The sequence below is a fragment of the Brettanomyces bruxellensis genome, chromosome 1 (assembly GCF_011074885.1).
Source record: "Brettanomyces bruxellensis chromosome 1, complete sequence".
Lineage (NCBI taxonomy): Eukaryota > Fungi > Ascomycota > Pichiomycetes > Pichiales > Pichiaceae > Brettanomyces > Brettanomyces bruxellensis.
Genome location: NC_054682.1, coordinates 165,577 through 190,718, shown reverse-complemented (window position 1 = coordinate 190,718; position 25,142 = coordinate 165,577). Strand labels below are relative to the sequence as shown.

Here is a 25,142-nt window from a genome sequence, read left to right as displayed (position 1 = left end):
TGAAATCATTTTAAAAAAAAGTGGAGAGGAAATGTCGTCATCCTTCAGAACGCACAGCCGGGACGAATTCGCATGATGAACAACATACGGGGAAACTCAGAATATTGAACGTTTTTGATTACTCGGTAATCTTCCCGGATATGTCTATATTGAGAAATCTGCTTGCTTTATGACTTCACTCGAAATTTCCTTTGTGGCTGAGCTTAATTTTCTATCACAAATAAAGTTCCTATTCCCGCATTGTTCTCCTCTAAACTCTTTTATGCCAACACTATTGTACTCGCGTTACCCGATCTCTGGTATTTTCTTGTATTTAATTTCTTGTGCGGAAAACAATACGTACACGCTAAACAACCTTTTTTTTTTCTCTTTTTTTTTTTTCTGTTCATCCCCTGGTACCTTAGTCGAAAATTCATTATCCAGTTCTGCTTCTCTTCATAATTATCACATCTTATATAAATATTTCCTCCCCGAAACTACCACATAAGTTCTTGTTTAACCTCGGCCAATTTTTCTAGGTAGAACCTGACCTTCAATTGTTTTGGTATCGCCATCTAACTTTTGTTCGTCTCGTTCGCTTGCGACTCGTTGATATCTCTTCTTGCAGTTTCTACTCAGGGAGATATCCGCATTTGCATCACCTGCACAAGAGTACAGTCATTAGTCACTCATTCTCGACTTTTTGCAAGCTTGGTTTGATCTAGTTAATATATACATACAAATATTTTGTGATACAGCCTACGTTTAACAAGTACTAGCTCAGCTTTTATCTTTTTGATTGAACAGTTTGGCATTGGTGATTACAGTATTTCACAATAATAATGAGAACTTCCATCAAAGTGATTATCTGGGCACATGTGCTTCTACTACTGTTCCTAATTTATTGCACAGTGGATCTCATGACCTTGCCGTTACAGAAATGGCATCGTCATGTGTTCACTTCTGAGGACTTGAATCCTTCAAAAGATTCTCCTCAAAAGCCTATGATCATTCCAAAAATTATTCATCAGACTTACAAGGACGAAAACATCCCGGATATCTGGAAAGATGGACAGAAGGCATGTCAAGATCTTCATCCAGACTACAAGTACATTCTTTGGACCGATGATAAGGCAAGGGATTTCATTTCCAAGGAATACCCTTGGTTTTTGAAAACCTGGGATGGTTACAGATATCCAATAGAGCGTGCTGATGCAATCAGATACTTCGCTTTAGCACATTATGGTGGTGTTTACATTGATTTGGACGATGGTTGTCAACGCAAACTTGACCCCCTTCTTACAGTTCCAGCGTTTGTCAGAGAAACTACTCCAAATGGCGTTTCGAACGATGTAATGGGAGCAGTCCCAGGTCATCCATTTTTTGTTAAAGTTTTTAACAACCTTCAAAAGTATAACCGTAATTGGATTGTTCCATACATCACTATTATGTTTTCTACAGGGCCACTATTTCTTTCTGTGATCATGGAACACTACAACTGGGGTCGCGTTCCTGATGATGCATCAGTTACGGTCTTGCTGCCAGCAGATTATAGTGGTAAAGCAGACTCGTTTTTCAAGATTGCACAAGGTTCATCTTGGCATTTGGGTGATGCCCAATTAATTCAGGCCATGGGTCGCCATATCCCATTTACCGTTTTCTGTGGTTTTGTGATAGCTGGTTTAATATTCCTGATGGAATGGTATATTTATTTGTTCTGCGTTAGAACAAATTTCCGTCGTGTGTTCGATTATCTCATTTCAAAAATAAGACCAGCCAGGGGATACAGGGGAAGGCCAAGAAAAGATTCTAATATTCTCGCAAATCCATTGCTTGGAAAAAACGAAAGCATGGTTTGATTAGTTTCCTATATTATTTTGTTATTCACTTTTCCCAAAATTTTTGTTTTGATGGCCCGGTATACTGGATGTTTCCTCTTGATCATGTGCTCATGTTTAATTGGTTGTTCAGTTATGTGATGATTTCTACTTTTCTAAGCATGTGTTGCTTCCTCACTTAATTGTTTTTTATTAGTGTTTTCTTTCCTTCTTTTTTGATACGGTCTTTTACTTCCTAGCAACTAATTTTTTTAATTACATTAGATAGGTCCTACGGTTTAGAATCAATACCTGTATAATGTTAATATATTTTAGATGATATATACACCCAAAGTAAAACAAACTTTCGACCTTGACCGTTCTGTTCAAAAATTATCGACTGAAAGCTCAAAGTCTTTCTCGATTAGATGCGACTGATCGCACATAGAACGGAAGGTACTGCTTTTATCATTGAAAAGCTCCAATGGTTTGCCAAACTCCTTAATTTGCCCGGCATCCATAACAACGATTTTATCATAAGTGAGAATTGTCTTCAAACGGTGTGCAATGCATAGAATCGTGCATTCCGAGAATTCTGTCGCTATCGTGTGCTGGATTTTGGAATCGGTCTCATAATCAACACTTGAGGTTGCCTCATCCAAAATTAAAATACGACTTTGACGAACAAGTGCTCTTGCCAACGCAAGCAACTGCCGTTCACCAAGAGAAAAGTTTGTTCCATCATCTTCAACATATTGCTCAAGGTGGAACTTATGCATATGAGCATTCTCAGGATCGGACTTCTCCTTATGCTGCTCCTTAACTTCTGCAAGTTCGGACTCTTTAATAAGACCCGCACGTCTTAGAGCATCCCATAAAAGTTCATCTGACTTCTCCTTAAATGGGTCCAGGTTCTGACGAATACTTCCAGCAAAAAGCACAGGATCTTGAGGAATGATGCAAAGCTTTGACCTGAGTTTATGTAAGCCCAACTTACTAATGTCCACACCATCGATTGTTACTCTGCCTTCGAATTCAACCAACCTATAGAGACATGACATGATTGTTGATTTTCCTGCTCCTGTACGGCCACAGAATCCGTATCTCTGGTGAGGCTTGATATCCAAGTTGATGTCTTTCAATATATATGGCAACTCTGGTCTATACTTCATAAAAACGTGCTCGAGAACGATACCACCATATTCAGGCCAATCAGGAGATGGGTCTCGCTCAGGAAGCTCATACGCAGGTTCTTGAACAAGATCCACTGCATAGTGATTCAATCTCTCGACAGAGTTCATCTCGTTCTCAATCTGGGTTAATGCACGAAGCATTAAAGACAATAAGCCACTCATACTAAGAACATATGTCAAAAGCAAACCAGTAGACGAAGCGCTAATGTTAAACACCCTGAAGCAACAGAGAAATGAGATCAATAATGTGAATGCCGTGGCCACCAAATCAAGATTAACCGAAAGCCATCTCTGGTTCACAATAGTAATAAAATATGCCTCGTTTTGGTTATTAAGAAGGACATCAATATGCTTAAGAAATCTGTTTGAAGCACCATGCGCCTTGATAGTATTCATACCACCTAATGACTCGCTGAAATGTGAATACACGAAAGATCTTTGCACGGCTTCAAGACGTTTGACTTCCCTCGCACTAGCTTGATAAAATCCGGCAATCCCAACGTAAACGAATGTCAAGCCAGGAACTGCAATTGCAAACCATGGAAGGTAAACAATACACAAAATCATGGTGCCAATAATTTGGCAGAAAGGATTAATAAACATACGATACTGTGCAATAAGTTCGTTATCACAGACATCGGTATCCTTAGTAAACCGGTTAAGGATTCTTCCCATTGGTGTTGTATCAATATAAGACATTGGTGTATGTAGCACCCGACCAATAGCCATTAAGTTCAACCTCCTTGCAGCAGTATTGAAGAAATAAACCAACATCCAGAACTCAAGCACAAGAAATATCACAGAAAGAATTGCAAACATAACATAGATAGCAATGTAAAAATGATCGCTTTTGCCTGCAAACTTGTGCGAAGTCCAAAAAGAAAGCCATGTATTTGTAAAGATACTACAAAATGTGGATAAAACCATCATCAAAATGAGAAGAGGAATGAAACTCTTTTTGAACATGCCGGATCCAAGCTTCAAATAACTCTTGTAAACACTAAAATCGATTCTATTCACGGCTCTTTCTTCCTCTCTTGTGATCTTGAATGCCTTTGAATCATTCATTATCCTTGTTTGCCATTTTTTTAAGGCTTCACCTTCAGATTTCTTAAATACATCACCACTGAAGTTTTCGTCTTCCATACCTTGGCCTTCCTTCACCTTTTTCATCTTCTCCTCCTCTTCACCGCTGTATTCCATCAATTTCACTAGACCCTCGTTTCTTGCCATAACCTCCTCCATTGTTCCAACATCAACAGTACCATCCCCATTTAAAAATATCAATCTATCAACAGATCCAATTAAAGAAAGCTGATGTGTTGCTAAAATTCTTGTTTTACTTCGAAGTAATCCCATCACACATCTTTCCATGATCTTCTTTCCCACCTTGGCATCAACAGCACTTAAAACATCATCCAACAAGATAATATCCTTATCGGCATAAACAGCTCTGGCCAAATTGATCCGTGCTTTTTGGCCTCCAGAAAGCGTCACACCACGTTCACCGACCTCAGTATTATCACCACCTGGCAAAAGTTTAAAGTCATCCTCAAGGCAGCATGCATCGACAATCTCGCTGTACTTTTGTCTGTCAAATGGCCTTCCAAATGTAATGTTATTCCTAATAGATGTATTCTGAACCCAAGGAGAACCACATAGCATAAGACTGCCATTGCAGTACACGTGTCCGGATTCTTTGGCCATAAATCCAGCTAGGGCATTCAAAAGTGATGACTTTCCTGATCCAATATGACCGGTAACTGCAATGAATTCTCCTTTCTTAACTTCGAAGTTTAAGTTCTTCAAACCGGGAAATGTTGTTGAAGAAATGGATTCTTCAGAGTCTGAAGATGGGTGATCCTTTAAAAAGGATGAAGACATTGAGTCAGTTCCATTGATTGTATCTGTATCTTCGTCAGATGAAGAGGTTTCTTTGTTCTTCTTCAAATGTAGTTTCTGAAGAAGCCTTGCACCTAACTTCTCCTTTCGTTTATGTTTCTTCTTTTGGTCTTCCTCTGTGGCGGCGCCAAACATTTGCCAGTAAAAGTTACCATTGACAACCTTTAAAGCAAGATCTGTACTACCAAGTTCTTCTGGTTTGTCACCATCTAATGAGACCTCACCGCAAGAAAGTAAAGCAGCGCATCTCCTCATACCCATCAGAAAATCAGTCGAAACAGCCAAAGCCATTGGAAGCATAGAGAACTGGTTGGCCAACGCACTAAACAAAGAAAGCGAAGAGAATATATCACCGATCGAACGCTTCGAACTCATAGCATAAAGAACACAAAAGGCCACCATGGAAGAAAGTGTTGGTAAGCACATAACGTAGGCAGTAAGAATATTCCTAAGGTTCTGCAAAAGCAAGACAAAGCTCATCTCTTTACCCCTTATTTTCGTTAGTCTATCTTTATATGAATTCTCCCAGCTGTAAAACTTGATCATCTTGAAGTCTTTTAAAAGCTCCTTTGTAAGGTTGACACGCATATCAGTAAATTTATTGGCCCTCTCTCTGTAGTACATCAATTTACCGATAGAAAGTCCAAGCATAATTGTACTGATAACAAAAATAGCAATACCAACCAAGGACGAAACACCAATGTTTATAATCAATAAAGCAACACATATTGCCACTGGAACCGGAAAAATAACCAAGAAAGGCATAAAAGACATTGCCAAATCAATTCTATTCAAATCTGTACTCATAATTGATGTGATTTTACCTGTTGGGAAATTATGGTGTCCTTTGGCATCCAAGCGGTATGATTTTTCGAGGATAACCTTGGTTAGGACGGCTTTTGTTTCAGCACCCACCATCATCGCATGATAAAAGTAATGGTTTATTGTCAAGCCAATAAATAACACCATAAAGCAACAGCCAATTGCATAGCCGATACCTTTACCCATGTTCACCGGTATGCCCTCAACCTTTTCCTCGACAAAATTAGTAAGCGCCTTCTGAAGAAGAGGAAGAAGTGTAGAGGCAATATTCATGGCCATAATTTCCGTGGTTCCAACAAGATATTCAAACCAGAACGTTTTAAAGATCGCCTTTATGAGGACAGATGGTGGCACCGCAGGAGTTTCATCTTTGGTAGGCTCTGAATGCACTGAAGGTTTGCGATTCCCGGATTTTTCACCAATAATTGCAGCTTCATCGCCACTGGATCCCTCTGTTATCAATTTCAAAGTAGGAGAATGTGCCTTATCACCAGAGAGATGTGCCTCTTTTGAAAGACCTTTAGTTTGCTTGTCTTCATCATTACTCTTCTTCGCACGCAGCTTGCACCGATGTGCCTTTACATCATTCTCTAAAATTCTCAAAAACCTTTGATATATTACCTCCGTTTTCTGCGTGTCATTAAGTTTGTACATATCTTCTGCCCGTAGAGTTCGCTTGTACCCAACTTTAAGCATAGGATTAAGCCACCAAAAAAACATTCTTGAAAAAGGGTCCCAAATATGCTCTGGGAATGTGGTCCTTTCCTCTGGAAGTGGTAATGGTGGAACCTCTTTCGACAGAAAGAATGAAAACATTCTCTTCTGCCTTTTGAGTGGTTGTTGATCTTCAGACATGACTTTCAAATAAAGAGACTATTTTTTGTCTACGTGCGTTCACTTGTCAATGAAGATGGTCAATATTGCAGTTCGTATTCAATAATGATTTTTGTGATCAAAAAAGCACTGGATGATGATTAATTATTATAGAAATTCAAACGTATTAAATGAGATCGAAGATGTGAATACCAAAAATCCAAAACACAATTTGTGAAGCTGTTATTCAAGTTTTTCTCTCTGTTTTGTGTATAAATCTAACCAATATGCAATGTCCTGGTGCTCGCATGACTTTATTAGTATCAACTAAGAAAGAAAAGTATCCATTACTGAGATTTAATAAACGAGAATCTTCTTACATTAATCTGTCGTGAAGGCAACGTGTAATTGTCAGCTGGAGTATATGAAAATGCAATAGTAAAAAATAAAAACAATATAGTCTGGGCCCCGTACAAAATAGGCGCCGAGGCAAATACAAAGAAAGCTATGAAATTGTCTGTTAAGACCGAGCGGTTTCGAAATATTCCCGTACAAATGATCTGCAGCTTTGTCTTTGTTTTTTTTGTTGTTTAACTAATGGCGGGATTGTCATCCGTCCTCCTTTTTTTTTTCACATACGTCAAGCCCCGTCGAAGAACGTAATTATTACATTGATGGTTGTCAGGAGTCTTGGATTCACCGTATATAATCTTTCACACAGATTAGATATATATCTGCTTATCGATTTGTTTCCTTTTTCATATATCTGTGGATTCACTACATTTTTCTTGAATCTCCTTTATAAAAGTTTCTTTCCCCCTTCGTCCTGACTAAGTACGGTTCTAACAAAATATGGAAAACGCCCTCAAACGAAACATCGGGCTCTTACCTTTTTGCTTGTTCAAGTTTTGCATAGTCCCTGCACCAATACTATGTTTAATTTAAAGATCACAACCTCTTATCATTACGTTCTCTCGGTAGTCTTCGCCAATAAAGTAAATGACATATTGCACTAATGTTATTGGTACATTTGTAATAAATATCCGGATAGTGTATTTTTGCCGTTTGGAGGAGTGGCATGATAGAAGCATTTCGGCTTTTTATTACGAAGAAAAAGTTCTTGGATTTTTCTTGGCTCGCCCCGCATTCTCTTCTTTATCCGTTCGGAGTTTAGCAATTTATTCCGCACTAATATTGCAGGCTTGTATATATTTTCCATAAATAATAGGTGACCGTTAGCCGTTGCATAATTGCATTTCTTATCACCATGTACATAAACTTTCACAAAGTTATTTATAATCGTAAGATTTTTGTCTTTGATTTCCCGTCCAAAATCAGCGGCAGGACCAAAGTGAAAATACCCCGTAGAGTCCTTGGATTCTTTTAATCGTAGTGGTAATTTTTATATTATTCAAGTGTAATGAAATAAAAAAAAAACATATCGATCGCTTAATTAATTTCCTGAAATGCTTTAGTGTCGGATTGGGTACCATTCACTAAAATACACACGTCAGACCTCAAACGTAAGTAGCAGAAATGATACTCTTTAAAATTTCGCTCGGATGGCTTTATAAAAATGTAATTGTTTCTCTGCATTTTTTCCACTCCTTAAAACAGTTCCCTTGTTCCATATTTTCCCTGATCTCAACAACTTCTTAGAAATTTTAGAACTATTATGTTGTTCCAAAAAAATGTTAACAAATGTGATCATTGGTTATATTTGTGCCTGCCCCTAAAGAATTCCTGTGAACTTGTTCCTTTGAGCAGTTTTTTTTTTTCTCTAAAAGGTTTACCTTGTCATAATCTGACGAATTATCTTGTAAGGGTTTAAATTTTTGACAACTTAGTCAGATCGTTTTAATTATTTCATCATTATGATACCACAAATACTGTAAGGATATAATAATTCTTGCACACAATGTTCTTACATGTTAATTAATTTGTTCCCTAATGTTGCCTTTCGAAGTAATAATTTGGAATAATAACTTAGGAATCAACACATGAATTGACGCTTGTGCAGCCTTATTTTTAGTCTTATGCCTACGTCTTTGTTTTCACTGAACTTGATTTACTTTGTCTGTACTTGAAGTTTACGTTACGTTCAGAAAACATGTCGTTATAGTGGCGGTTGATTGTAAATTTACATCATGCAAGCTCAAATAGTGTGCCCTCTTGAAGGAAGATGAAAAAAATCAAAAAAGTATAAGCACCATTTCTTAAAGTTAATGCAAGTCATACATGTAGTATGAACCTGCTTATTGTATTGATACATCCGTATTTATGATTTTGTCAAGTGTGCATATTTCAAACAGCCCTAAATGGGATCGTCCAAATAAATTGAATAAGAGCATTTGTTGCCTCAAAGGATATGTATTAAAAAAAGCGGTTCACATAAGTACTACTGCTTACCGATAAGTAAATGAAGATTGTTTTAGAATATGGCTGAAAATCTAGTTATAGATATATGTATATTTTAATATATATGCATGTAATCATATGAAAAGCCCGTATAGTTATAAATATAAAATGATACAAATGTATATTAGATACAGTTTGTGAAAGTCAGACCTCTAAGGTTCATTTTATTTGTCAAAACAATGAAGCTCTCGAACAATGGAGTTCAAGTAAGTGAAGATGGTATTGTTATATCATCTGATCAATACGAGAACTACATCTATATAAAGTGAAGATATTCCCTTTTGTCTATCATTATACGTACTCTTTATTACATACTACAATAAATATCGAAACACTATATAAATCTGGCAACACTAACTTTAACATTATTCGTTTGTTCTCATTTTAAAGTACATACCAGAAATGATATTTGTCAAATTTATGAGAATATCACCTAGTATTAGGCAATCTATWATATATTTTATGACATTAGATTTATTTGTCCTGAGATCTGAACTTATTCTAAAATAACGAAGATTTAGAATAATATCTAATAGAGACAATCCTGGATAAAATGCACTAACTGTGTATGTCAGGGAATCAGCAGAAAAATAATTATGCGCTATCATAATTATGTTTCTGGGAATTAGATATCTTTTATATTATGTGTGATTACCTCACTTTATTTTCCTTTTTATTTTTACTTTACTTTACCTCTTTTTATATAACTTGTTTCTTCTACAAAGGGACGAGACCCGATAGCCTATTTTGCAATACAACTAGTTCGACTCCACTTGATGGTGACAGAGTAAAGGAAGTAAATTCATTTTCTTCTATGGTGACACATACACAATTGTTGGAATGTTAAAGGCATTAACATTATCACACAGACCACTTGGTACATTTATATCCACCCACTTAGGTAACCGACCTTACAATTGTCTGAATCACCCCGACTGCTAGGTTCTTATGGGTTCTATTAAAAAAGGAGTTTGATAGCTAAAGCCCGGGAGTAAATCATAAGGTCTCTCTCAACTCCAAGAATCTTAAATCTTCATCCACCATCATTTTATTAAAAAAAACTTTATCGTATAAAATATGTCATCAATAATAGGTGACGTTAATTAGTCTGTGAGGGATCGAACAAGGAAAAGTCACGTGTTATCCAAATGGTTACGTAATATTATGAGCGAAGCAACATGAGCGAATTATTTATTAAAATTGGACGACGAGATGCAAATATTTTATTAAGCAGAAAAACGAGAAAATATTAAATGAGTATTTAGTCTTTTTAGAAAACTCAAGATGAAGATAAGAAAGAACAAGCAACAGCTTACAGAAGATGTTAAAGTTAATGTTACCAGATTTATATAGTGTTTCGATATTTATTGTAGTATATAATAGATAGTATGTATAATGATAGACAAAAGGGAATATCTTCACTTTATATAGATGTGGTTCTCGTATTGATCAGATGATATAACAATACCATCTTCACTTACTTGAACTCCATTGTTCGAGAGCTACATTGTTTTGACAGAAGAAGAAGTGTCGGAACCTATGAGTTATAATAATGTTTTATATGTTAATAACGCATAAAGGTTCAACTGATATTTGATTTATAATATGTGGATCAAATTAATGTTGAGACAGATATAAGAAATAATTCGCGGGGAAATTTTTCCTGTGAAATAAATTTCTCCCTAATCTACTTTCGGCTGAGAATGACCTATTCCACTTCTGCGGAAAAATATCTCTTATATGTATGTACTACTTTTTCCTTATATACTATGTGTCTCTTAGAAGGGACGACGACTTTATTGTGTAATTTGCAATACATATTCATATAAGGAAATCCATCTTGAAGTGATCCTTCAGCTGAAACCAAGAGTAACCTTCGGGTTCTCGCTGGATTACAAACGTGTTCGTAAGGACCCTATTTTGTTATGGGGGTCATTCTATGCAACAGAAGTCTTTTCTATATCCGAACTATATGGCCAATCCCGTTCATAACCTTGGGCATCTGCGCGCTCGGTAGTGCTACGGCACAGAGATATGTGAGCAATTAAGCAGATACAAATGTCACACGGGATTTATATACTCTGACAAGAAGAGGGACAAGAATAAGAACAACGGAGATAAGAATAAGAGAAAATATAACAAGAAGATAAAAATAAGAAAAACAAATAAAACAAATAAAAACAAGTCATTAAAAATAAATATATTAATACTTCAAATTATAAACATATACAAAGGGGTGCTTTTATCTATATCCTAGTGAATACAAACTAGTTGATTATTTCATTATACATTACTTCCGCACTTACTTAAATTACATCATAACATTCTAAAAACATTATTTTACAACATACAATACTTCATCTTTTAGTGGTTTGATTCAACACTTCAAAACAAACACACAAATCACTTTGTACTTACATAATCTAAAATAATTTAGGTTCAAACCAAAGCATGACACTTAAATAGTCTGTAAGGGGTCAAACCAAGCGCATATTGGTTTAAAGCCAGATAAAATATTAATGAATTCATTTACCTGATTAGGTAACACGGAAAGATATAAATAGTTTCCGAAATAATTTATGAGAAGCGCGAATAAGAAATAAAGCGTACTGAAAGGATAGTGACCCGAAGGACAATAAGAAAGAGCTACATCGGAATAAGCTGACTAATATTCGTGTGGCGACTGCATATGCAAAACAACAGGTTTTTGCATGATCGCGGGTTATGCTGAATTCACATAATGTGATGTTCCCAAACAGGATGGATTCCTCTTTTGGCATATAATTTGTTATTGTATGAAATTGGAAGAGAAATGGAAGAAGTGTCATTCTCCATTTAATATAAATATGCGCCCTTGCCCTCCTTTGATACAGAGGCAAGGTTAGATTATGATTTAGTTATTTTTCTAGAAAGGGAGATTGAAAAGAGAAGTGATTAGATAGAATAATGAAAAAATATAATAGTTCATAGAGAGCTATGAGATAAGAGATATGAAAGGATACGAAAAGTGTCGGAGTTAAGAGAGACCTTATGAGTTACTCCCGGGCTTTAGCTATCAAACTCCTTCTTTAATAGAACTAATAAGAACCTAGCAGTCGGGGAGATTCAGACAATTGTAAGGTCGGTTACCTAAGTGGGTGGATATAAATGTACCAAGTGGTCTGTGTGATAATGTTAATGCCTTTAACATTCTAACAATTGTGTATGTATCACCATAGAAGAAAATGAATTTACTTCCTTTACTCTGTTACCATCAAAGTGGAGTCGAACTAGTTGTATTGCAAAATAGGCTATCGGGTCTCGTCCCTTCGTAGAAGAAACAAGTTATATAAAAAGAGGTAAAGTAAAGTAAAAATAAAAAAGGAAAATAAAGTGAGGTAATCATACATAATAAAAAAAAAGATTTAATTCTCAGAAACAGAATTATGATCGCGCATAATTATTTTTCTGCTGATTCCCTAACATACACAGTTAGTGCATTTTATCCCAAGGATTGTCTCTATTAGATATTATTCTAAATCTTCGTTATTTTAGAATAAGTTTCAGATCTCAAAACAAATAAATCTAATGACATATAATAATAGATTACCTAATACTGTCGGAACCTATGAGTTATAATAATGTTTCATATGTTAATAACGCATAAAGGTTCAACTGGTATTTGATTTATAATATGTGAATCAAATTAATGTTCAGACAGATAGAAGAAATAATCCGCGGGGAAATTTTTCCTGTGAAATAAATTTCTCCCTAATCTACTTTCGGCTGAGAATGACCTATTCCACTTCTGCGGAAAAATATCTCTTATATGTATGTACTACTTTTTCCTTATATACTATGTGTCTCTTAGAAGGGACGACGACTTTATTGTGTAATTTGCAATACATATTCTTATAAGGAAATCCATCTTGAAGTGAACCTTCAGCTGAAACCAAGAGTAACCTTCGGGTTCTCGCTGGATTACAAACGTGTTCGTAAGGACCCTATTTTGTTATGGGGGTCATTCTATGCAACAGAAGTCTTTTCTATATCCGAACTATATGGCCAATCCCGTTCATAACCTTGGGCATCTGCGCGCTCGGTAGTGCTACGGCACAGAGATATGTGAGCAATTAAGTAGATACAAATGTCACACGGGATTTATATACTCTGACATGGCGTCACAGACAGGATACTCAGTTTTGCATAAGAATTGTGGTTCGCGACACTATTAGTTTTTCAAATACTCTTTCATTTCGGATCGGCGAGAATTAACCCTTTCCAGGGAATTTTCACTAACAAATTTTTCATACGGTTTTATTGCACCGTGTGGGAAAATTTCTCATTGGTCAATTTAGGTCGACAGAGGATTTTTCTTAGTTGCATAATACTTTTGTGCTACCTAGGATTAAGATCTAGCCTAATACCTCTAAAATTCACAGATTTACAATTGCAAAATCTTCTCAACTACTTGCAAATATTATCAGGCACTACTGTTCAATTTACCAACATGTACTCAGCTTCCAATTCAACCGAATCTTCTCAATCATCAGAACTTCTTCGTAGCCTTGTTAGGGCTATAACCAATACTAATGAAACTTTGAAGTTGATTCATCAGGATCTCGCTGTTAAGCGTCTTGACCCTGAGAAAATCAGAAAGACGGTTAAGGAAAGTGTTGTCCCTGCTATTCATTTTTTGCGGGACGAAGATGGACAATGTAGTCCTATGGTGTTCATTCGCTACTTAAGTGAGCTTAGAAGTGCTCTAAAGGACTATGGTTATGAGCAGGTCTGTGCTAACTTTGCAGAACAGAAATATGACTCCGTCTCTGACGAAGAGGAGTTATTCACGAACGAGACTTTGAAACAAACAAACGATGGCTCTGTTTATGTTATGTTGAGAGATTACTATAGGAAATCTCACGGCAAGTATCCATCCGCAGCAAAGATGTTGAATCTTTTACGTGACCGACACTCGACTATTAAGCATAGCAAGCAGTCTTATCTTAAGGCCCTTGCAAAACTTCGGTATGAAGATTATACCAAACCCTTTTTGGACTACTTTAATCTAATCGATGACTTTATTAATGCTATTAAGAGCGACGGTTACAAAGTCGATGATGATGATATCCTAGAGGCATTGAAACCAGGTGTTGTTAAGTTGTGCGAGAACGATCGAAACGAACTCAATCAAGTTACTACACTAACTGAATTTAAGGAGTGGATCATTAAGGAGGTCAAGATCCAACGTGTCCCTAACAGGGAGGAGGTTCAGATCCCAAAATACTTATTGAAGGGTCTTTACCATTCTCAGACCGACTCTAGCGGCACACACAACAAACAAAAGCAATATTCTTCGAAGCACGGTCAATCTAAAGGGCAGAGTCAATCGAAGAAGGACTCACCCGAGAAGAAAAATGTTCACAACTTCAACTTGAATAATCACAACGTCATATCTGATCTTGAATTATTGGGAGGTGTTCCGATGTCAGGTAAGAACTTACCGAGTTTCGTCTAATCTTATACTTATTGATGAAGGAGCGGGAATTAGTCTTACCGGGCACAAGGAATGGTTACATGATTTTGTACCACTTACAGAATCCGACAATATTCAATCAATAGCCTACGATCATTCAACGAAAAATCTAGAGGGTCTAGGCAGGTTGATCTTGAATTATACTGGAAATTTACTCTCAGTTGATGCTTATTATTACGAGGGTGCCCCAACTATTCTTTCAGAAGACGATATAAACAAATGTCCAGAGTGCAGTACTCAAATCTATCATCATGACTTCGGAACTACTTCTCAAAGTTATTCGAAGGTTCTAAATGTTGGTGAAGAGTGCATACAGCTTATTCAAATCGACAAGCTATGGTATATTCCTGGCGACTACAACCAATTCATTGTTGGCGGTGGTCAAATGGCAATCAATAATTTACATTTAAAACTAGGACATGCCAATACAAAGCTGATTCGAGACTCTATCTCTCACGGAACGATCTCTGTTTCCAAGGAGGAGAAAAATGAGCTAAAGCACACAGCGGATCATGGTTGCGCAAGATGCTTACGGGCAAAAGCGAGACGTGCTGATGCAGTCGAATATTCTCGTGATTATTATTTGCGCCCAGTACCGTTTGATATGGTTTATACAGATGTTTGTGTTGTCAATCTGCACGCTAAGAAAGGCGACCAAGGTTACTTTGTTACTTTCAAGGACCAGTTTACGAAGTTCACTACAATTTACTTCCTGGCTCATAAGAATGATGTTACCGCGGCGGTCGCCAAATACTTGGATTGGGTGGAAAATCAGTTCAGCGAACAAGGGTACAGAGTGCACAAACTCTATTCTGATAAGGGCACTGAATACCTGAACGCTGCAATGAAGACACTTCTTGAGCGAAAAGGTGTGGAACATCATACGACCTCAGGATACATGTCGGCATCCAACGGTGTTGCAGAACGGTTGAATTTGACAATAATGAATGACACTCGTGCTATGTTACAGGCTGGAAAAGTTCCTAACGCATTTTGGAAAGAGGCAGCGTCATATTCTATCTTTATACGCAACCACCTCTACCAGAAGAGCATTGACACTAGTCCAGTAATGGCACTGGGAGTGAAGACTCCATTGAAGGCAAAGGATATACATGTTTTTGGCGAATATTGCGTTGTTACTCAACCYCCGGATTACTTACCCAAGCTTCACACTAGAGGTAATGAAGGAATATATTTAGGATTTGATCCAAACMCTTTTGGCTCTCATGTCTTTGTTCCAAACACTCCGGGAGATTTGCGATTTGGCAGTCATGTTTATTCAAGGAGCGTGAGTTTTCTCAAGACGCCCATGTTGTATGTGGATTACTGCTTGAATCATCGAACTTTGAATGATGACCCTCTTATGGAACTTTATGATCCGCGTTTTCAAATATTTGCCGATCTAGAGTCAGAGGAAGCACCATTAAGTTGCGACGAAGCAGCATTGCTTGCTGACGATCAGGTTGAAAATGATTTAACATTGTCACCCGCTGTCGAAAGGACGTCGCGTATCGATTCAAGTATCGACACGAGACCTGCTACCCCTGAAGATGAGTTGATAGACACTCGCCCTAAAGAAAATATTTCAAAGGCTGGAGCGCTCACTACGTCTTCCCTTGCTAAAGAGGAAATAGAAGCAGAACCTCCTAAGGTTACAGACGATACCATTGTCATTGATACCTCACCTGGAGATACTCAGTCTTTCCACGAGTCGACGGATCATCCTGGAAATTTAAGTACGGATGAGTCTGACAACGACCCGGACTGGACCCCTGACAACGTCAGTATGCAAGACTCTTCTTCCGAGCCTGAGGATTACTCAGATGACGACTCACGTGAGCTGTCTGATGATGAACCTCAGACTAACCAGGCCCCAGACGAAAGAAAGGATGTAGAAGGTACTTCTCTTTTCGACCTGGAKCCAGGAGATCATTCGACTTCCGGAATACACTACAAGAAACTTCCACCCGAGGTAAGGGTCGAGGCGAAGAATYCCGGAAAGTCGCTCGTTAGCCAAAATGCTGGTAGGGCTAAGCATCCAAAGCGTTCTCGGAAAAGACGCGAGGGTGCACAGAGCGACAAGTTGAATAAATCAAATGGTCGCTCTACTAAAGGTGGTAACACTACTACCAATGGTAGAGCAAATTTTAAACCAACTGTTGTTTCCACTGCAAAGGAGTCAGGGGACTCTTTGCAAACTTTAAATCCATCGGATAGCTTCGGTAAGCATGTGAAAGTTGGAGTTTCTGATACATGCAAGTTAGATGCATGGACTGAAGACAATCAGAAGCCGAAGGGTGCAGATCCTGTTAAGGCAGGGATCGAACAACGAAAGCATACGGAGCATTCAGTCGCACGCACTATAACATCAGACGACAAGAGCGCTGGCAGTCAGCTGATGCCAAACTCTTCAATCAAGCAAGCCAAACACGGAGATAAATCACCTCAAGATTACCCACATCCTCCAAGACTCGATTCCGGAAAAACGAGCAGTGAGACGTCTTCTTCCGTGGCTGGTAAAAAGTCTGAAGTTACATCTTCTAAAGGGAATAGCTTACCATCGTGGCAAGGTCGTAATATGCGTTCATTGAATCGACCATTAACTAGAAAACGTCAATTTCATGATGATGGCGATCTGGACCGATATGACAGCACGGTGCCACCGATCGGCACAGGTAGATCTAGGCTGAAAGCAAAAGGCCGCTGGCGTTATGCGGTTAAACACAAGAAGCTCAAGGTCACCCAAGTGTTGCTAAGTGATGTTCACCTGGCAGTTACACCAAGTAGCTACAAGAAGGCGATAAGCAGTAATGATGGAGCTGCAAAGTGGAAAGCAGCAATTGCTGATGAGTTTAACTCTCATCGGAAACATTGCACCTGGGATCCCAAACCTATTATTACAGATGATCCTAGAATTTTGAGCCGGACGGTCTCCACAGGTTGGGTCTTCAACATCAAGTCAGATGGTCGGTTCAAAGCGAGACTCGTTGCTCACGGCGACCACCAGAAGGAGTCAACATACACCTTGACTTTTTCCCCGAACACTTCGACCTGAGATCATGAGGAGCATTCTTGCTCTTATTGCTACACAACACTGGTTCATGGCACAGTTTGATGTTMAAACGGCTTATCTTAATAGTCCAATTGATACCGAATTGTACATCTATCAGCCACAGGGCTATCATAGTTCTGTCAAACCTTCCGATGTATCAACCGGTAAGAGGGTGGTGTACAGGCTTAACAAAGCCTTATATGGTCTCAAGCAATCTGGAAAATTATGGCACGAGACAATCAAGGCATATTTGGCTAAGATTGGATTTGAATATTCGAGCCCATTTCCTTCCACATACATTCATAAAGATGTCAAGGGAAAAACAGATTGCGTGGTTGGTCTATTTGTGGATGATATTATTATAGGTGCATCGACCAAATCTATTCTTGAGAAGGTCACTAAGCACTTACAGAAAGCTTATGAATTAAAGATCATCGAACAAGATCCAAAGACATATGTTCAAAGATTTTTAGGTATAGATCTTAAGGTGGAGAGACTTAAAAATGGTCGTGTTGGAAGAATTAGTTTATGTCAGTCCTCTTACATTGAAGAGTTTGTTGAGAAACTGAAGATTGAGATGACACGAAAATGCGCTACACCGTTGAGTCCTAACTTTTATTTTGATATGGATCAACACCCGTTGAAATTAACTCAAGAGGAATTGGATAAAAGAGTTACGGATTATAGACGCAAGATTGGTTGTTTACTTTATGTCTCTACTATGACTCGACCAGACATTGCTTATGCAGTTGATTATTTAGCAAGATTCTCTACTTATCCACATGATTTAGTAAGAGAACAGGTGATTCACACAATTCGATATCTCTATTTTTCGAGATTCAGGACAATTGTTTATCAGAACACTGACGCCGATAAGCTTAATCATCTAATTTGCTATTCGGATAGTGACTATGCGCAAGATCCAATTACTCGTCAATCGATGAATGGTTATTTTATCATGTTTGCTAATGCGCCAGTTCATTGGAGAAGTCACTACACTCCACTGGTGTGCAAGTCTTCTACCGAAGCTGAATTACAAGCCATCAATTTCTTAACTGATGAGTTAGAATGGTTCCATCCTTTGATGAAATTTATTTCTGCTTATCAAGGAAAGGTTCATTGTCCTGAGTTACTAGTCGACAACAAGTCTGCCATAGATACAATAGTCTTCGGTAATTTTTCGCCAAAGGCAAAGCCATATGCAGTCAGGCTTAAATGTCTTGAAGAGAGATTTAATCGAAAGAAGTTTGTCATCAGGCATGTTGGCACAGAAAACCAATTAGCTGATTTGCTTACTAAACCAATAACTATCAAGGTCATGGATAAACTAAGGCACATGCTTATTCAGATGTTACAAATCAAGGGAGCGTGTCGGAACCTATGAGTTATAATAATGTTTCATATGTTAATAACGCATAAAGGTTCAACTGGTATTTGATTTATAATATGTGAATCAAATTAATGTTCAGACAGATAGAAGAAATAATCCGCTGGGAAATTTTTCCTGTGAAATAAATTTCTCCCTAATCTACTTTCGGCTGAGAATGACCTATTCCACTTCTGCGGAAAAATATCTCTTATATGTATGTACTACTTTTTCCTTATATACTATGTGTCTCTTAGAAGGGACGACGACTTTATTGTGTAATTTGCAATACATATTCTTATAAGGAAATCCATCTTGAAGTGAACCTTCAGCTGAAACCAAGAGTAACCTTCGGGTTCTCGCTGGATTACAAACGTGTTCGTAAGGACCCTATTTTGTTATGGGGGTCATTCTATGCAACAGAAGTCTTTTCTATATCCGAACTATATGGCCAATCCCGTTCATAACCTTGGGCATCTGCGCGCTCGGTAGTGCTACGGCACAGAGATATGTGAGCAATTAAGTAGATACAAATGTCACACGGGATTTATATACTCTGACAAATACTAGGTAATATTCTCATATGTCCGACAAAAAGTATCAGATAACAATCTTATTAATCTATTATATATATCTTTAGACGGATTTGGTAATCATCTAAAGAATCCTTATACTTCAGGTTATTAAAAAAATAATATTTTGTTACCTTCAGTCCGACCATTTACATAGTCACACAAGCATACTTGGCCGAGCGGTCTAAGGCGACAGACTCAAGATCTGTTACTCATGTGAGTGCGCAGGTTCGAATCCTGCAGTATGCAATTAATTTTTGACTTTATTTTTTGATTGTCATTTCCAATTCATAATGAACCACTTGAGCAGTTAATGATTTCCATGGTGAAGAGTTGGAAACCACATTTATAATCAATGACAATTACAAATCTAGCACATCTAGCAATATTTCATATTTATCGAGTTAATTGACATATTCATATATAAAAACTTTATCAACACTACTTTTCTTCAGTTTTTCTTGTCCCGATTCTAGGAGGAGGAGGGACAGCGCCAGAACTTGTTTTAGAAATGGCAGATGGACCATCTATGGCTCTTGATTTCTCTGTCTCCTCTTTGAAATAGTCTTCTAGGGCTGATGCCCTACTTTTATCGGATTTTGATTTACTTTTATGCCTAACTTTTCTAGGACTTTTGACAGGAGGAAGAGGAGGCTTTGTTGCAGTGTTTGCATCATCAAGACTGACCTGGGAGTTACTAAATAAAGGTGCTCTAGCAGCCGGACGAAGTAATTTTTCGGTCGCTGGCAGAAGAGTAGAATTTGAAGGTATGGCATCTTTATTCTGATCAGGATTTCCATTTAGCTGATTTTTTTGGTTGAACATCACACTTCCAGGCGCAAAATTTGGCGGTGGAGAAGATGCTTTTCCAGCGGCAAACTTACCTAGTACTTCAGGAATACGATGTAGAAGGCCATAACCAATATCACATCCTAAAAGTCCTCTACCACCCCAGTGTTCATTTGGATATATTGTCACTGGACGTATTATATCATAATCGTGATTATAAACGTAAAGAACCAATGAACAAGGTTCCGCGTCGTTGCTATTAGTACTCTGCAGTTTCCATCTATTGTACGCGGCAACAATAACCCTACCTAATAAATCTTCTCCGCCAGTTGATAATTTGCCGTTCTCACAATCAATTATGTATTCATCTGGCATTATTCCTGCGACAAAAGCGGGAGAATTAGGCTGCACATGAAGAATATGCCAAACAAACGAAGAAGCAGATAGTACCGTAAGTTGAAGACTAATTTGTATATTTTTTAACGAAGAACACGTAACAGGCTTCTGATTATTTCTGGAGGTTTGAGGGGAAAGACTAACTTCCTCAAGCTGACTTTTTCTCTCAAGGTGTAATAATCCGTTTGGAATGGTTATTTGCCTCTCAACGCCACCTTTAGCAGACCAGACAGTAAATATAAGATCATCATGATACACATTGATGACGGAGTTTAAAAAGTCCAAGAAAAGTGAAAAATCAACGTTCACTGGGTCAATATTTATCTTGTCAAATTGTTGCTGCAATTCCACCGACTGAACTTGCGGCTGCTCGCCAGGATTCATTCCAGAATATGGATTGCTATTAAGAGCCGTACCTTTTCTGAAAAAAGTTTCTATTGGCTTTCCATTCACTGCGGTAATGAAATCAAACCAACTTTCAAATCCATACTTTTCTCCAAGAGAACCCTTTTCAACATGAAGAACTCTTAATCCAACACCGTCTGTCAAATCCACACCTGGACGATTGTTTATATTAGAGACTCCATTACTGAGATAGTTCGACGCTTGATTTTCGATTGTCGACACCAATTTCTTTGCTAACCCAAACATATTGAAGAAAAACCAAATAGGGTTATGCTTAAATTTGAGGTCTAAGTACTGAAAGTGAAATGATTAAAAAGTATTTTCAATTGTCATCAGAGACACCTAATAAAGTGTTTACGTATGCAGAAAGAAGACCAAAAAAAAAAAATTGCGATGACAGTCAAAGCGGCGAGATAGGACTTAACATTTATGGGATTTACGATAATTATACACTAATTCACCGCAAATAAATCATTTAATATTATTACCGTAATTACAATCAGAAAGCAACAAATCATCTTGATATTGTAACGCAGACGAAATAAGTACTCACACCATATGTAATCAAATGAGAAGTCCCGATTTGTAGACGGTGTACGGATGCGTTAGGGACAGCCGATTGCTTACAAAAAGGGGAAAATGTGATACCAAGACGGATATAAGTGCTAAGTGAAAAACTTCATTCGCCTGCTGATAACATCTTTTACAAATTCCGTTGCACATGGTTACACCAACAAAAAACCTATTTGCAGAACGTTTGAACTTAACAGATCGATATATAACAAGGGTTGTGTGTGTAGACATTTTAGATTTGCACTTTTTTCATTGAGGAGGCTTTCTACAATGGCTAAACCAGTATATACAGATGATCTGAGCACTCAGGTCATTAAAGTTGATCGGGATTCGATTCACTTTTCACCCGAGGGGAAGCTATCAGTTACAGATACAAGCACTGAGAATGCGTTAATTAAGGCCGCTAAAATTTTGCAGCAGCCTGGTGGTGTTGTTGCTTTCCCTACAGAGACAGTTTATGGATTAGGTGGTTCTTCACTTTGCACGGAGAGTGTAAAAGCAATATATGCAGCAAAACACAGACCGGCAGATAATCCATTAATTTCACATATTTCATCTATCGAGATGTTAAGGAGTAAGCTTTTAGCCCCGGGCCAGGAGATACCAGAGGTATATAAACCTCTCATTGAAAAGTTTTGGCCTGGCCCTTTAACAATTGTGCTTCCGGTTGGGGATTCAAACAAAAGCCCCATCTCACCTGCAGTCACAGCACATGGACCCACATTCACAGTGAGAATGCCTGTTCATCCAATTGCTCGTGCTCTTATTTCGATTAGTGGCATACCAATAGCAGCACCATCTGCAAATGCATCAACACGTCCTTCTCCAACTCAGGCAGCCCATGTTTACCATGATCTTAAAGACAGAATTCCACTTATTTTAGATGGGGGTGCATGTGATGTTGGCCTTGAAAGCACTGTGGTAGATGGTACTGTCGATCCACCAATGCTTCTTAGACCTGGTGGAGTTCCAATGGAGAAAATCAAAGAGGTTGGAGGACCTTTCTGGCAGAAGATTATTCATGTGAAGAAGGTGGCAGGAAAAAATGAACCAGTGAGGACTCCTGGAATGAAATACAGACACTATTCGCCTACGGCACAGGTTGTGATGTTCTTAAACAGTGGAAATGGTACAGATGCGACCCACAACTATATTGCTGAGCATCGGTTGAATGGGAAGAAGATTGCACTTCTTCGTTCTAAGCGGTTTGCGGAGCCGGAAGATGGAGTTTTCCAAGTTGTGAGAGATTTGGGCCGTTCAGGAAAAGCTATACAGAAGAATATGTTTGCAGAACTCAGGGAGGTTGATGAGTTAGGAGTTGATTACATATTTGTTGAAGGTGTTCCGGAGGATCACGAGGGGTTGGCTATCATGAACAGACTGACAAAGGCATCTAGCGTAATAGTGGATGGGGGAAAGGAAACAATCAGAGGTCGTGATTAAAGGTGGATGAGTAATTATATAGAGCCACACTCCCGCTGATTGCGGGATATAATAAATGACTAAAATATGAATGGGATGTATGCTGAAGATGACAAAGCAAAACATGCCACCTGTATAACATCATAAAAAACTACAACAAGGAAGCACGAACAAAAAGATATAGCAACCACTTTATTTCTTATCCCAGGTAGCTATATAAATTATAATTTAACACTATATATTCAATATTCTCCAAAAATCACAACTCATCGTGGTTCTCCCCATTGATAACACCTTGGACCTTGGCCAAAAGGGCATCCTTTTCCTTCAAGACGAATTGTTTGGCCTCTCCAATCTTAGCGTACACTGCAGCTATAGGATCAGCTTCCTCAGTCTTTTCTTCAGTCTTTGGGGCTTCCTTGGCCTTCTCGGCATCAGATGAAACGGCAGCAGCGGTGGTAGTCGTAGTAGTTGAAGTAGTTTCCTCAGAAGAAGATGCAGAATCAACAACACTTTCGTCAGCCTGCACCTCTTGCTTTTCCTCTTCAGCCTTCTTCTCCTCCTCGGCCTTTCTAACAGCCTCCTGCTCATCATGCAAAGCAACTCCATCAATGTTCAAACTTCCCTGTTCCTTGATGAAATTGGCCATGCCTTCCAAAGTTCTCTGTCCCTGGAATTCAACTGGCTCAGAACCATCAGCTGGATACAAGATCAAGGTTGGGTAACCCTGAATATCAACACCAGGAATATCATTGGCAGTGTGGTCAATCTCAGCCAAAACAACCTTGTCTTTGGAAGCTTCATCGGCAGCATAAACATCAGCCAAAGCCTTGAAAATAGGTGCCAAACGCTTGCAGTGACCACACCATGGTGCATAGTACTTAACAAGCACATCCTTTGGCAATGCAATGATTTTATCATGCTCGTATCCAACCAAGTGGTAAACGGAGCTGTTCTGAACCTCTGGAATTGGTTCTGACTTAACAATTGGGTCCAACTTGCCGGCAACAAAGTCAGCAACGAAGTCAGGAATCTTGTCGTTGTCGAGCTCTGTGTCTTGGGAGATTCCGTACTTAAGGTTTTCCTTGACGTCATGAATGACAAACAATGGGAATTTCTCCTCCATGTTCAAGTTCTTGGCATGGACACCAAACTTAGTGGCGTCCAATCCAGCAAAGTTAATCTTTCCTCTGTATTCTCTGGCAAGCTTTTGCATTAATGGAGCAACTTCACCACGCTGCTCAACCTCATTGTAGAAGTAGTATGCAAGTGGAATGTCTGCAGCCATGTAAGCACGGAAAGAACCACCATTAACCTCGCCGAACAATGGCTTAGCCTCGACTTTGATGAAGTCAACCAAATTATCCTTGTCAATAATCTTGCCCTCAAAGATAGATGCATCGGATGATTCTTCGTCCGGTCTGAAGATAACATAACCAGGTCTCTTTCCGCTCTTTGGAGCATACTTGTCCACAAATTCGGAATTGTTGGTGCTGAAGAAGGTGAAATCATCTCTCAAAGAGTTTGCAATGGTAAAGAAAGTATCGTTACCCACAGTGACACCTTCAGGAAGAACCTGAAGAACAATGACATCCTTAAGATTATCAATTGCCTCCTGAAGATCAGCAGCGTCATCGAACACAGAAACAGCTGGAAGGCTCTGCTTGATCATGTAGCTCACGATGGAATCGGATTTTCTCTCACCAGGATAATCAGTGAATGCATCAGGGGCTCCTCTAAACACTTTAACTGTTGGGTAACCTCTGACCTCGTACTTAGAGCACAAATCCCTTTCTTGAGTGCAATCAACTTGAACCAAAGGAATATCCTTCTTAGCCAAAACATCAGCAGCAGCAACGTATTCAGGTCCCAAGTGCTTACAATGACCGCACCATGGGGCAAAGAATTCAGCCAAAACAAGTGGATGTGTTGACACGAAATCTTCAAAGTTCTCACCATTAAGTTTGACAACAGAAGAATCTTCTGGAGCAACGGCTGCTGAATCATCAGCATGAACGAAAACAGCCGAAGCTGCAGCTATAAGCAATGATCTGAAAAGCATCCTATTATATGTATGTGGATGATTGTGATGTTTTCAAAAAATTGAA

The 25,142-nt window shown here is 38.4% G+C and overlaps 5 protein-coding genes and 1 non-coding gene across 6 annotated transcripts; 3 read left to right on the top strand and 3 right to left on the bottom strand.

The window, feature by feature from the left end:
• Positions 1 to 821: 821 nt before the first annotated feature.
• Positions 822 to 1,838, top strand: BRETT_001537 (uncharacterized protein; the record flags this gene model as incomplete). The annotated part of the gene is made up of 1 exon (XM_041280085.1): positions 822 to 1,838. The coding sequence occupies one exon, from the start codon at positions 822 to 824 to the stop codon at positions 1,836 to 1,838; it is 1,017 nt and encodes a 338-aa protein (XP_041134587.1).
• A 344-nt stretch (positions 1,839 to 2,182) lies between these two features.
• Positions 2,183 to 6,568, bottom strand: BRETT_001536 (uncharacterized protein; the record flags this gene model as incomplete). Its single annotated transcript, XM_041280084.1, has 1 exon — positions 2,183 to 6,568. One exon carries the CDS (start codon positions 6,566 to 6,568, stop codon positions 2,183 to 2,185), a length of 4,386 nt encoding a protein of 1,461 aa, XP_041134586.1.
• A 13,046-nt stretch (positions 6,569 to 19,614) lies between these two features.
• BRETT_001535 lies at positions 19,615 to 19,698 on the top strand. The gene has a single exon. It is a non-coding gene; the product is annotated as a tRNA-Leu (tRNA).
• A 192-nt stretch (positions 19,699 to 19,890) lies between these two features.
• On the bottom strand, positions 19,891 to 21,285 carry BRETT_001534 (uncharacterized protein; the record flags this gene model as incomplete). The annotated part of the gene is made up of 1 exon (XM_041280083.1): positions 19,891 to 21,285. One exon carries the CDS (start codon positions 21,283 to 21,285, stop codon positions 19,891 to 19,893), a length of 1,395 nt encoding a protein of 464 aa, XP_041134585.1.
• A 597-nt stretch (positions 21,286 to 21,882) lies between these two features.
• Positions 21,883 to 23,055, top strand: BRETT_001533 (uncharacterized protein; the record flags this gene model as incomplete). Its single annotated transcript, XM_041280082.1, has 1 exon — positions 21,883 to 23,055. One exon carries the CDS (start codon positions 21,883 to 21,885, stop codon positions 23,053 to 23,055), a length of 1,173 nt encoding a protein of 390 aa, XP_041134584.1.
• A 238-nt stretch (positions 23,056 to 23,293) lies between these two features.
• BRETT_001532 (uncharacterized protein) lies at positions 23,294 to 25,096 on the bottom strand (the record flags this gene model as incomplete). Its single annotated transcript, XM_041280081.1, has 1 exon — positions 23,294 to 25,096. One exon carries the CDS (start codon positions 25,094 to 25,096, stop codon positions 23,294 to 23,296), a length of 1,803 nt encoding a protein of 600 aa, XP_041134583.1.
• Positions 25,097 to 25,142: the final 46 nt, after the last annotated feature.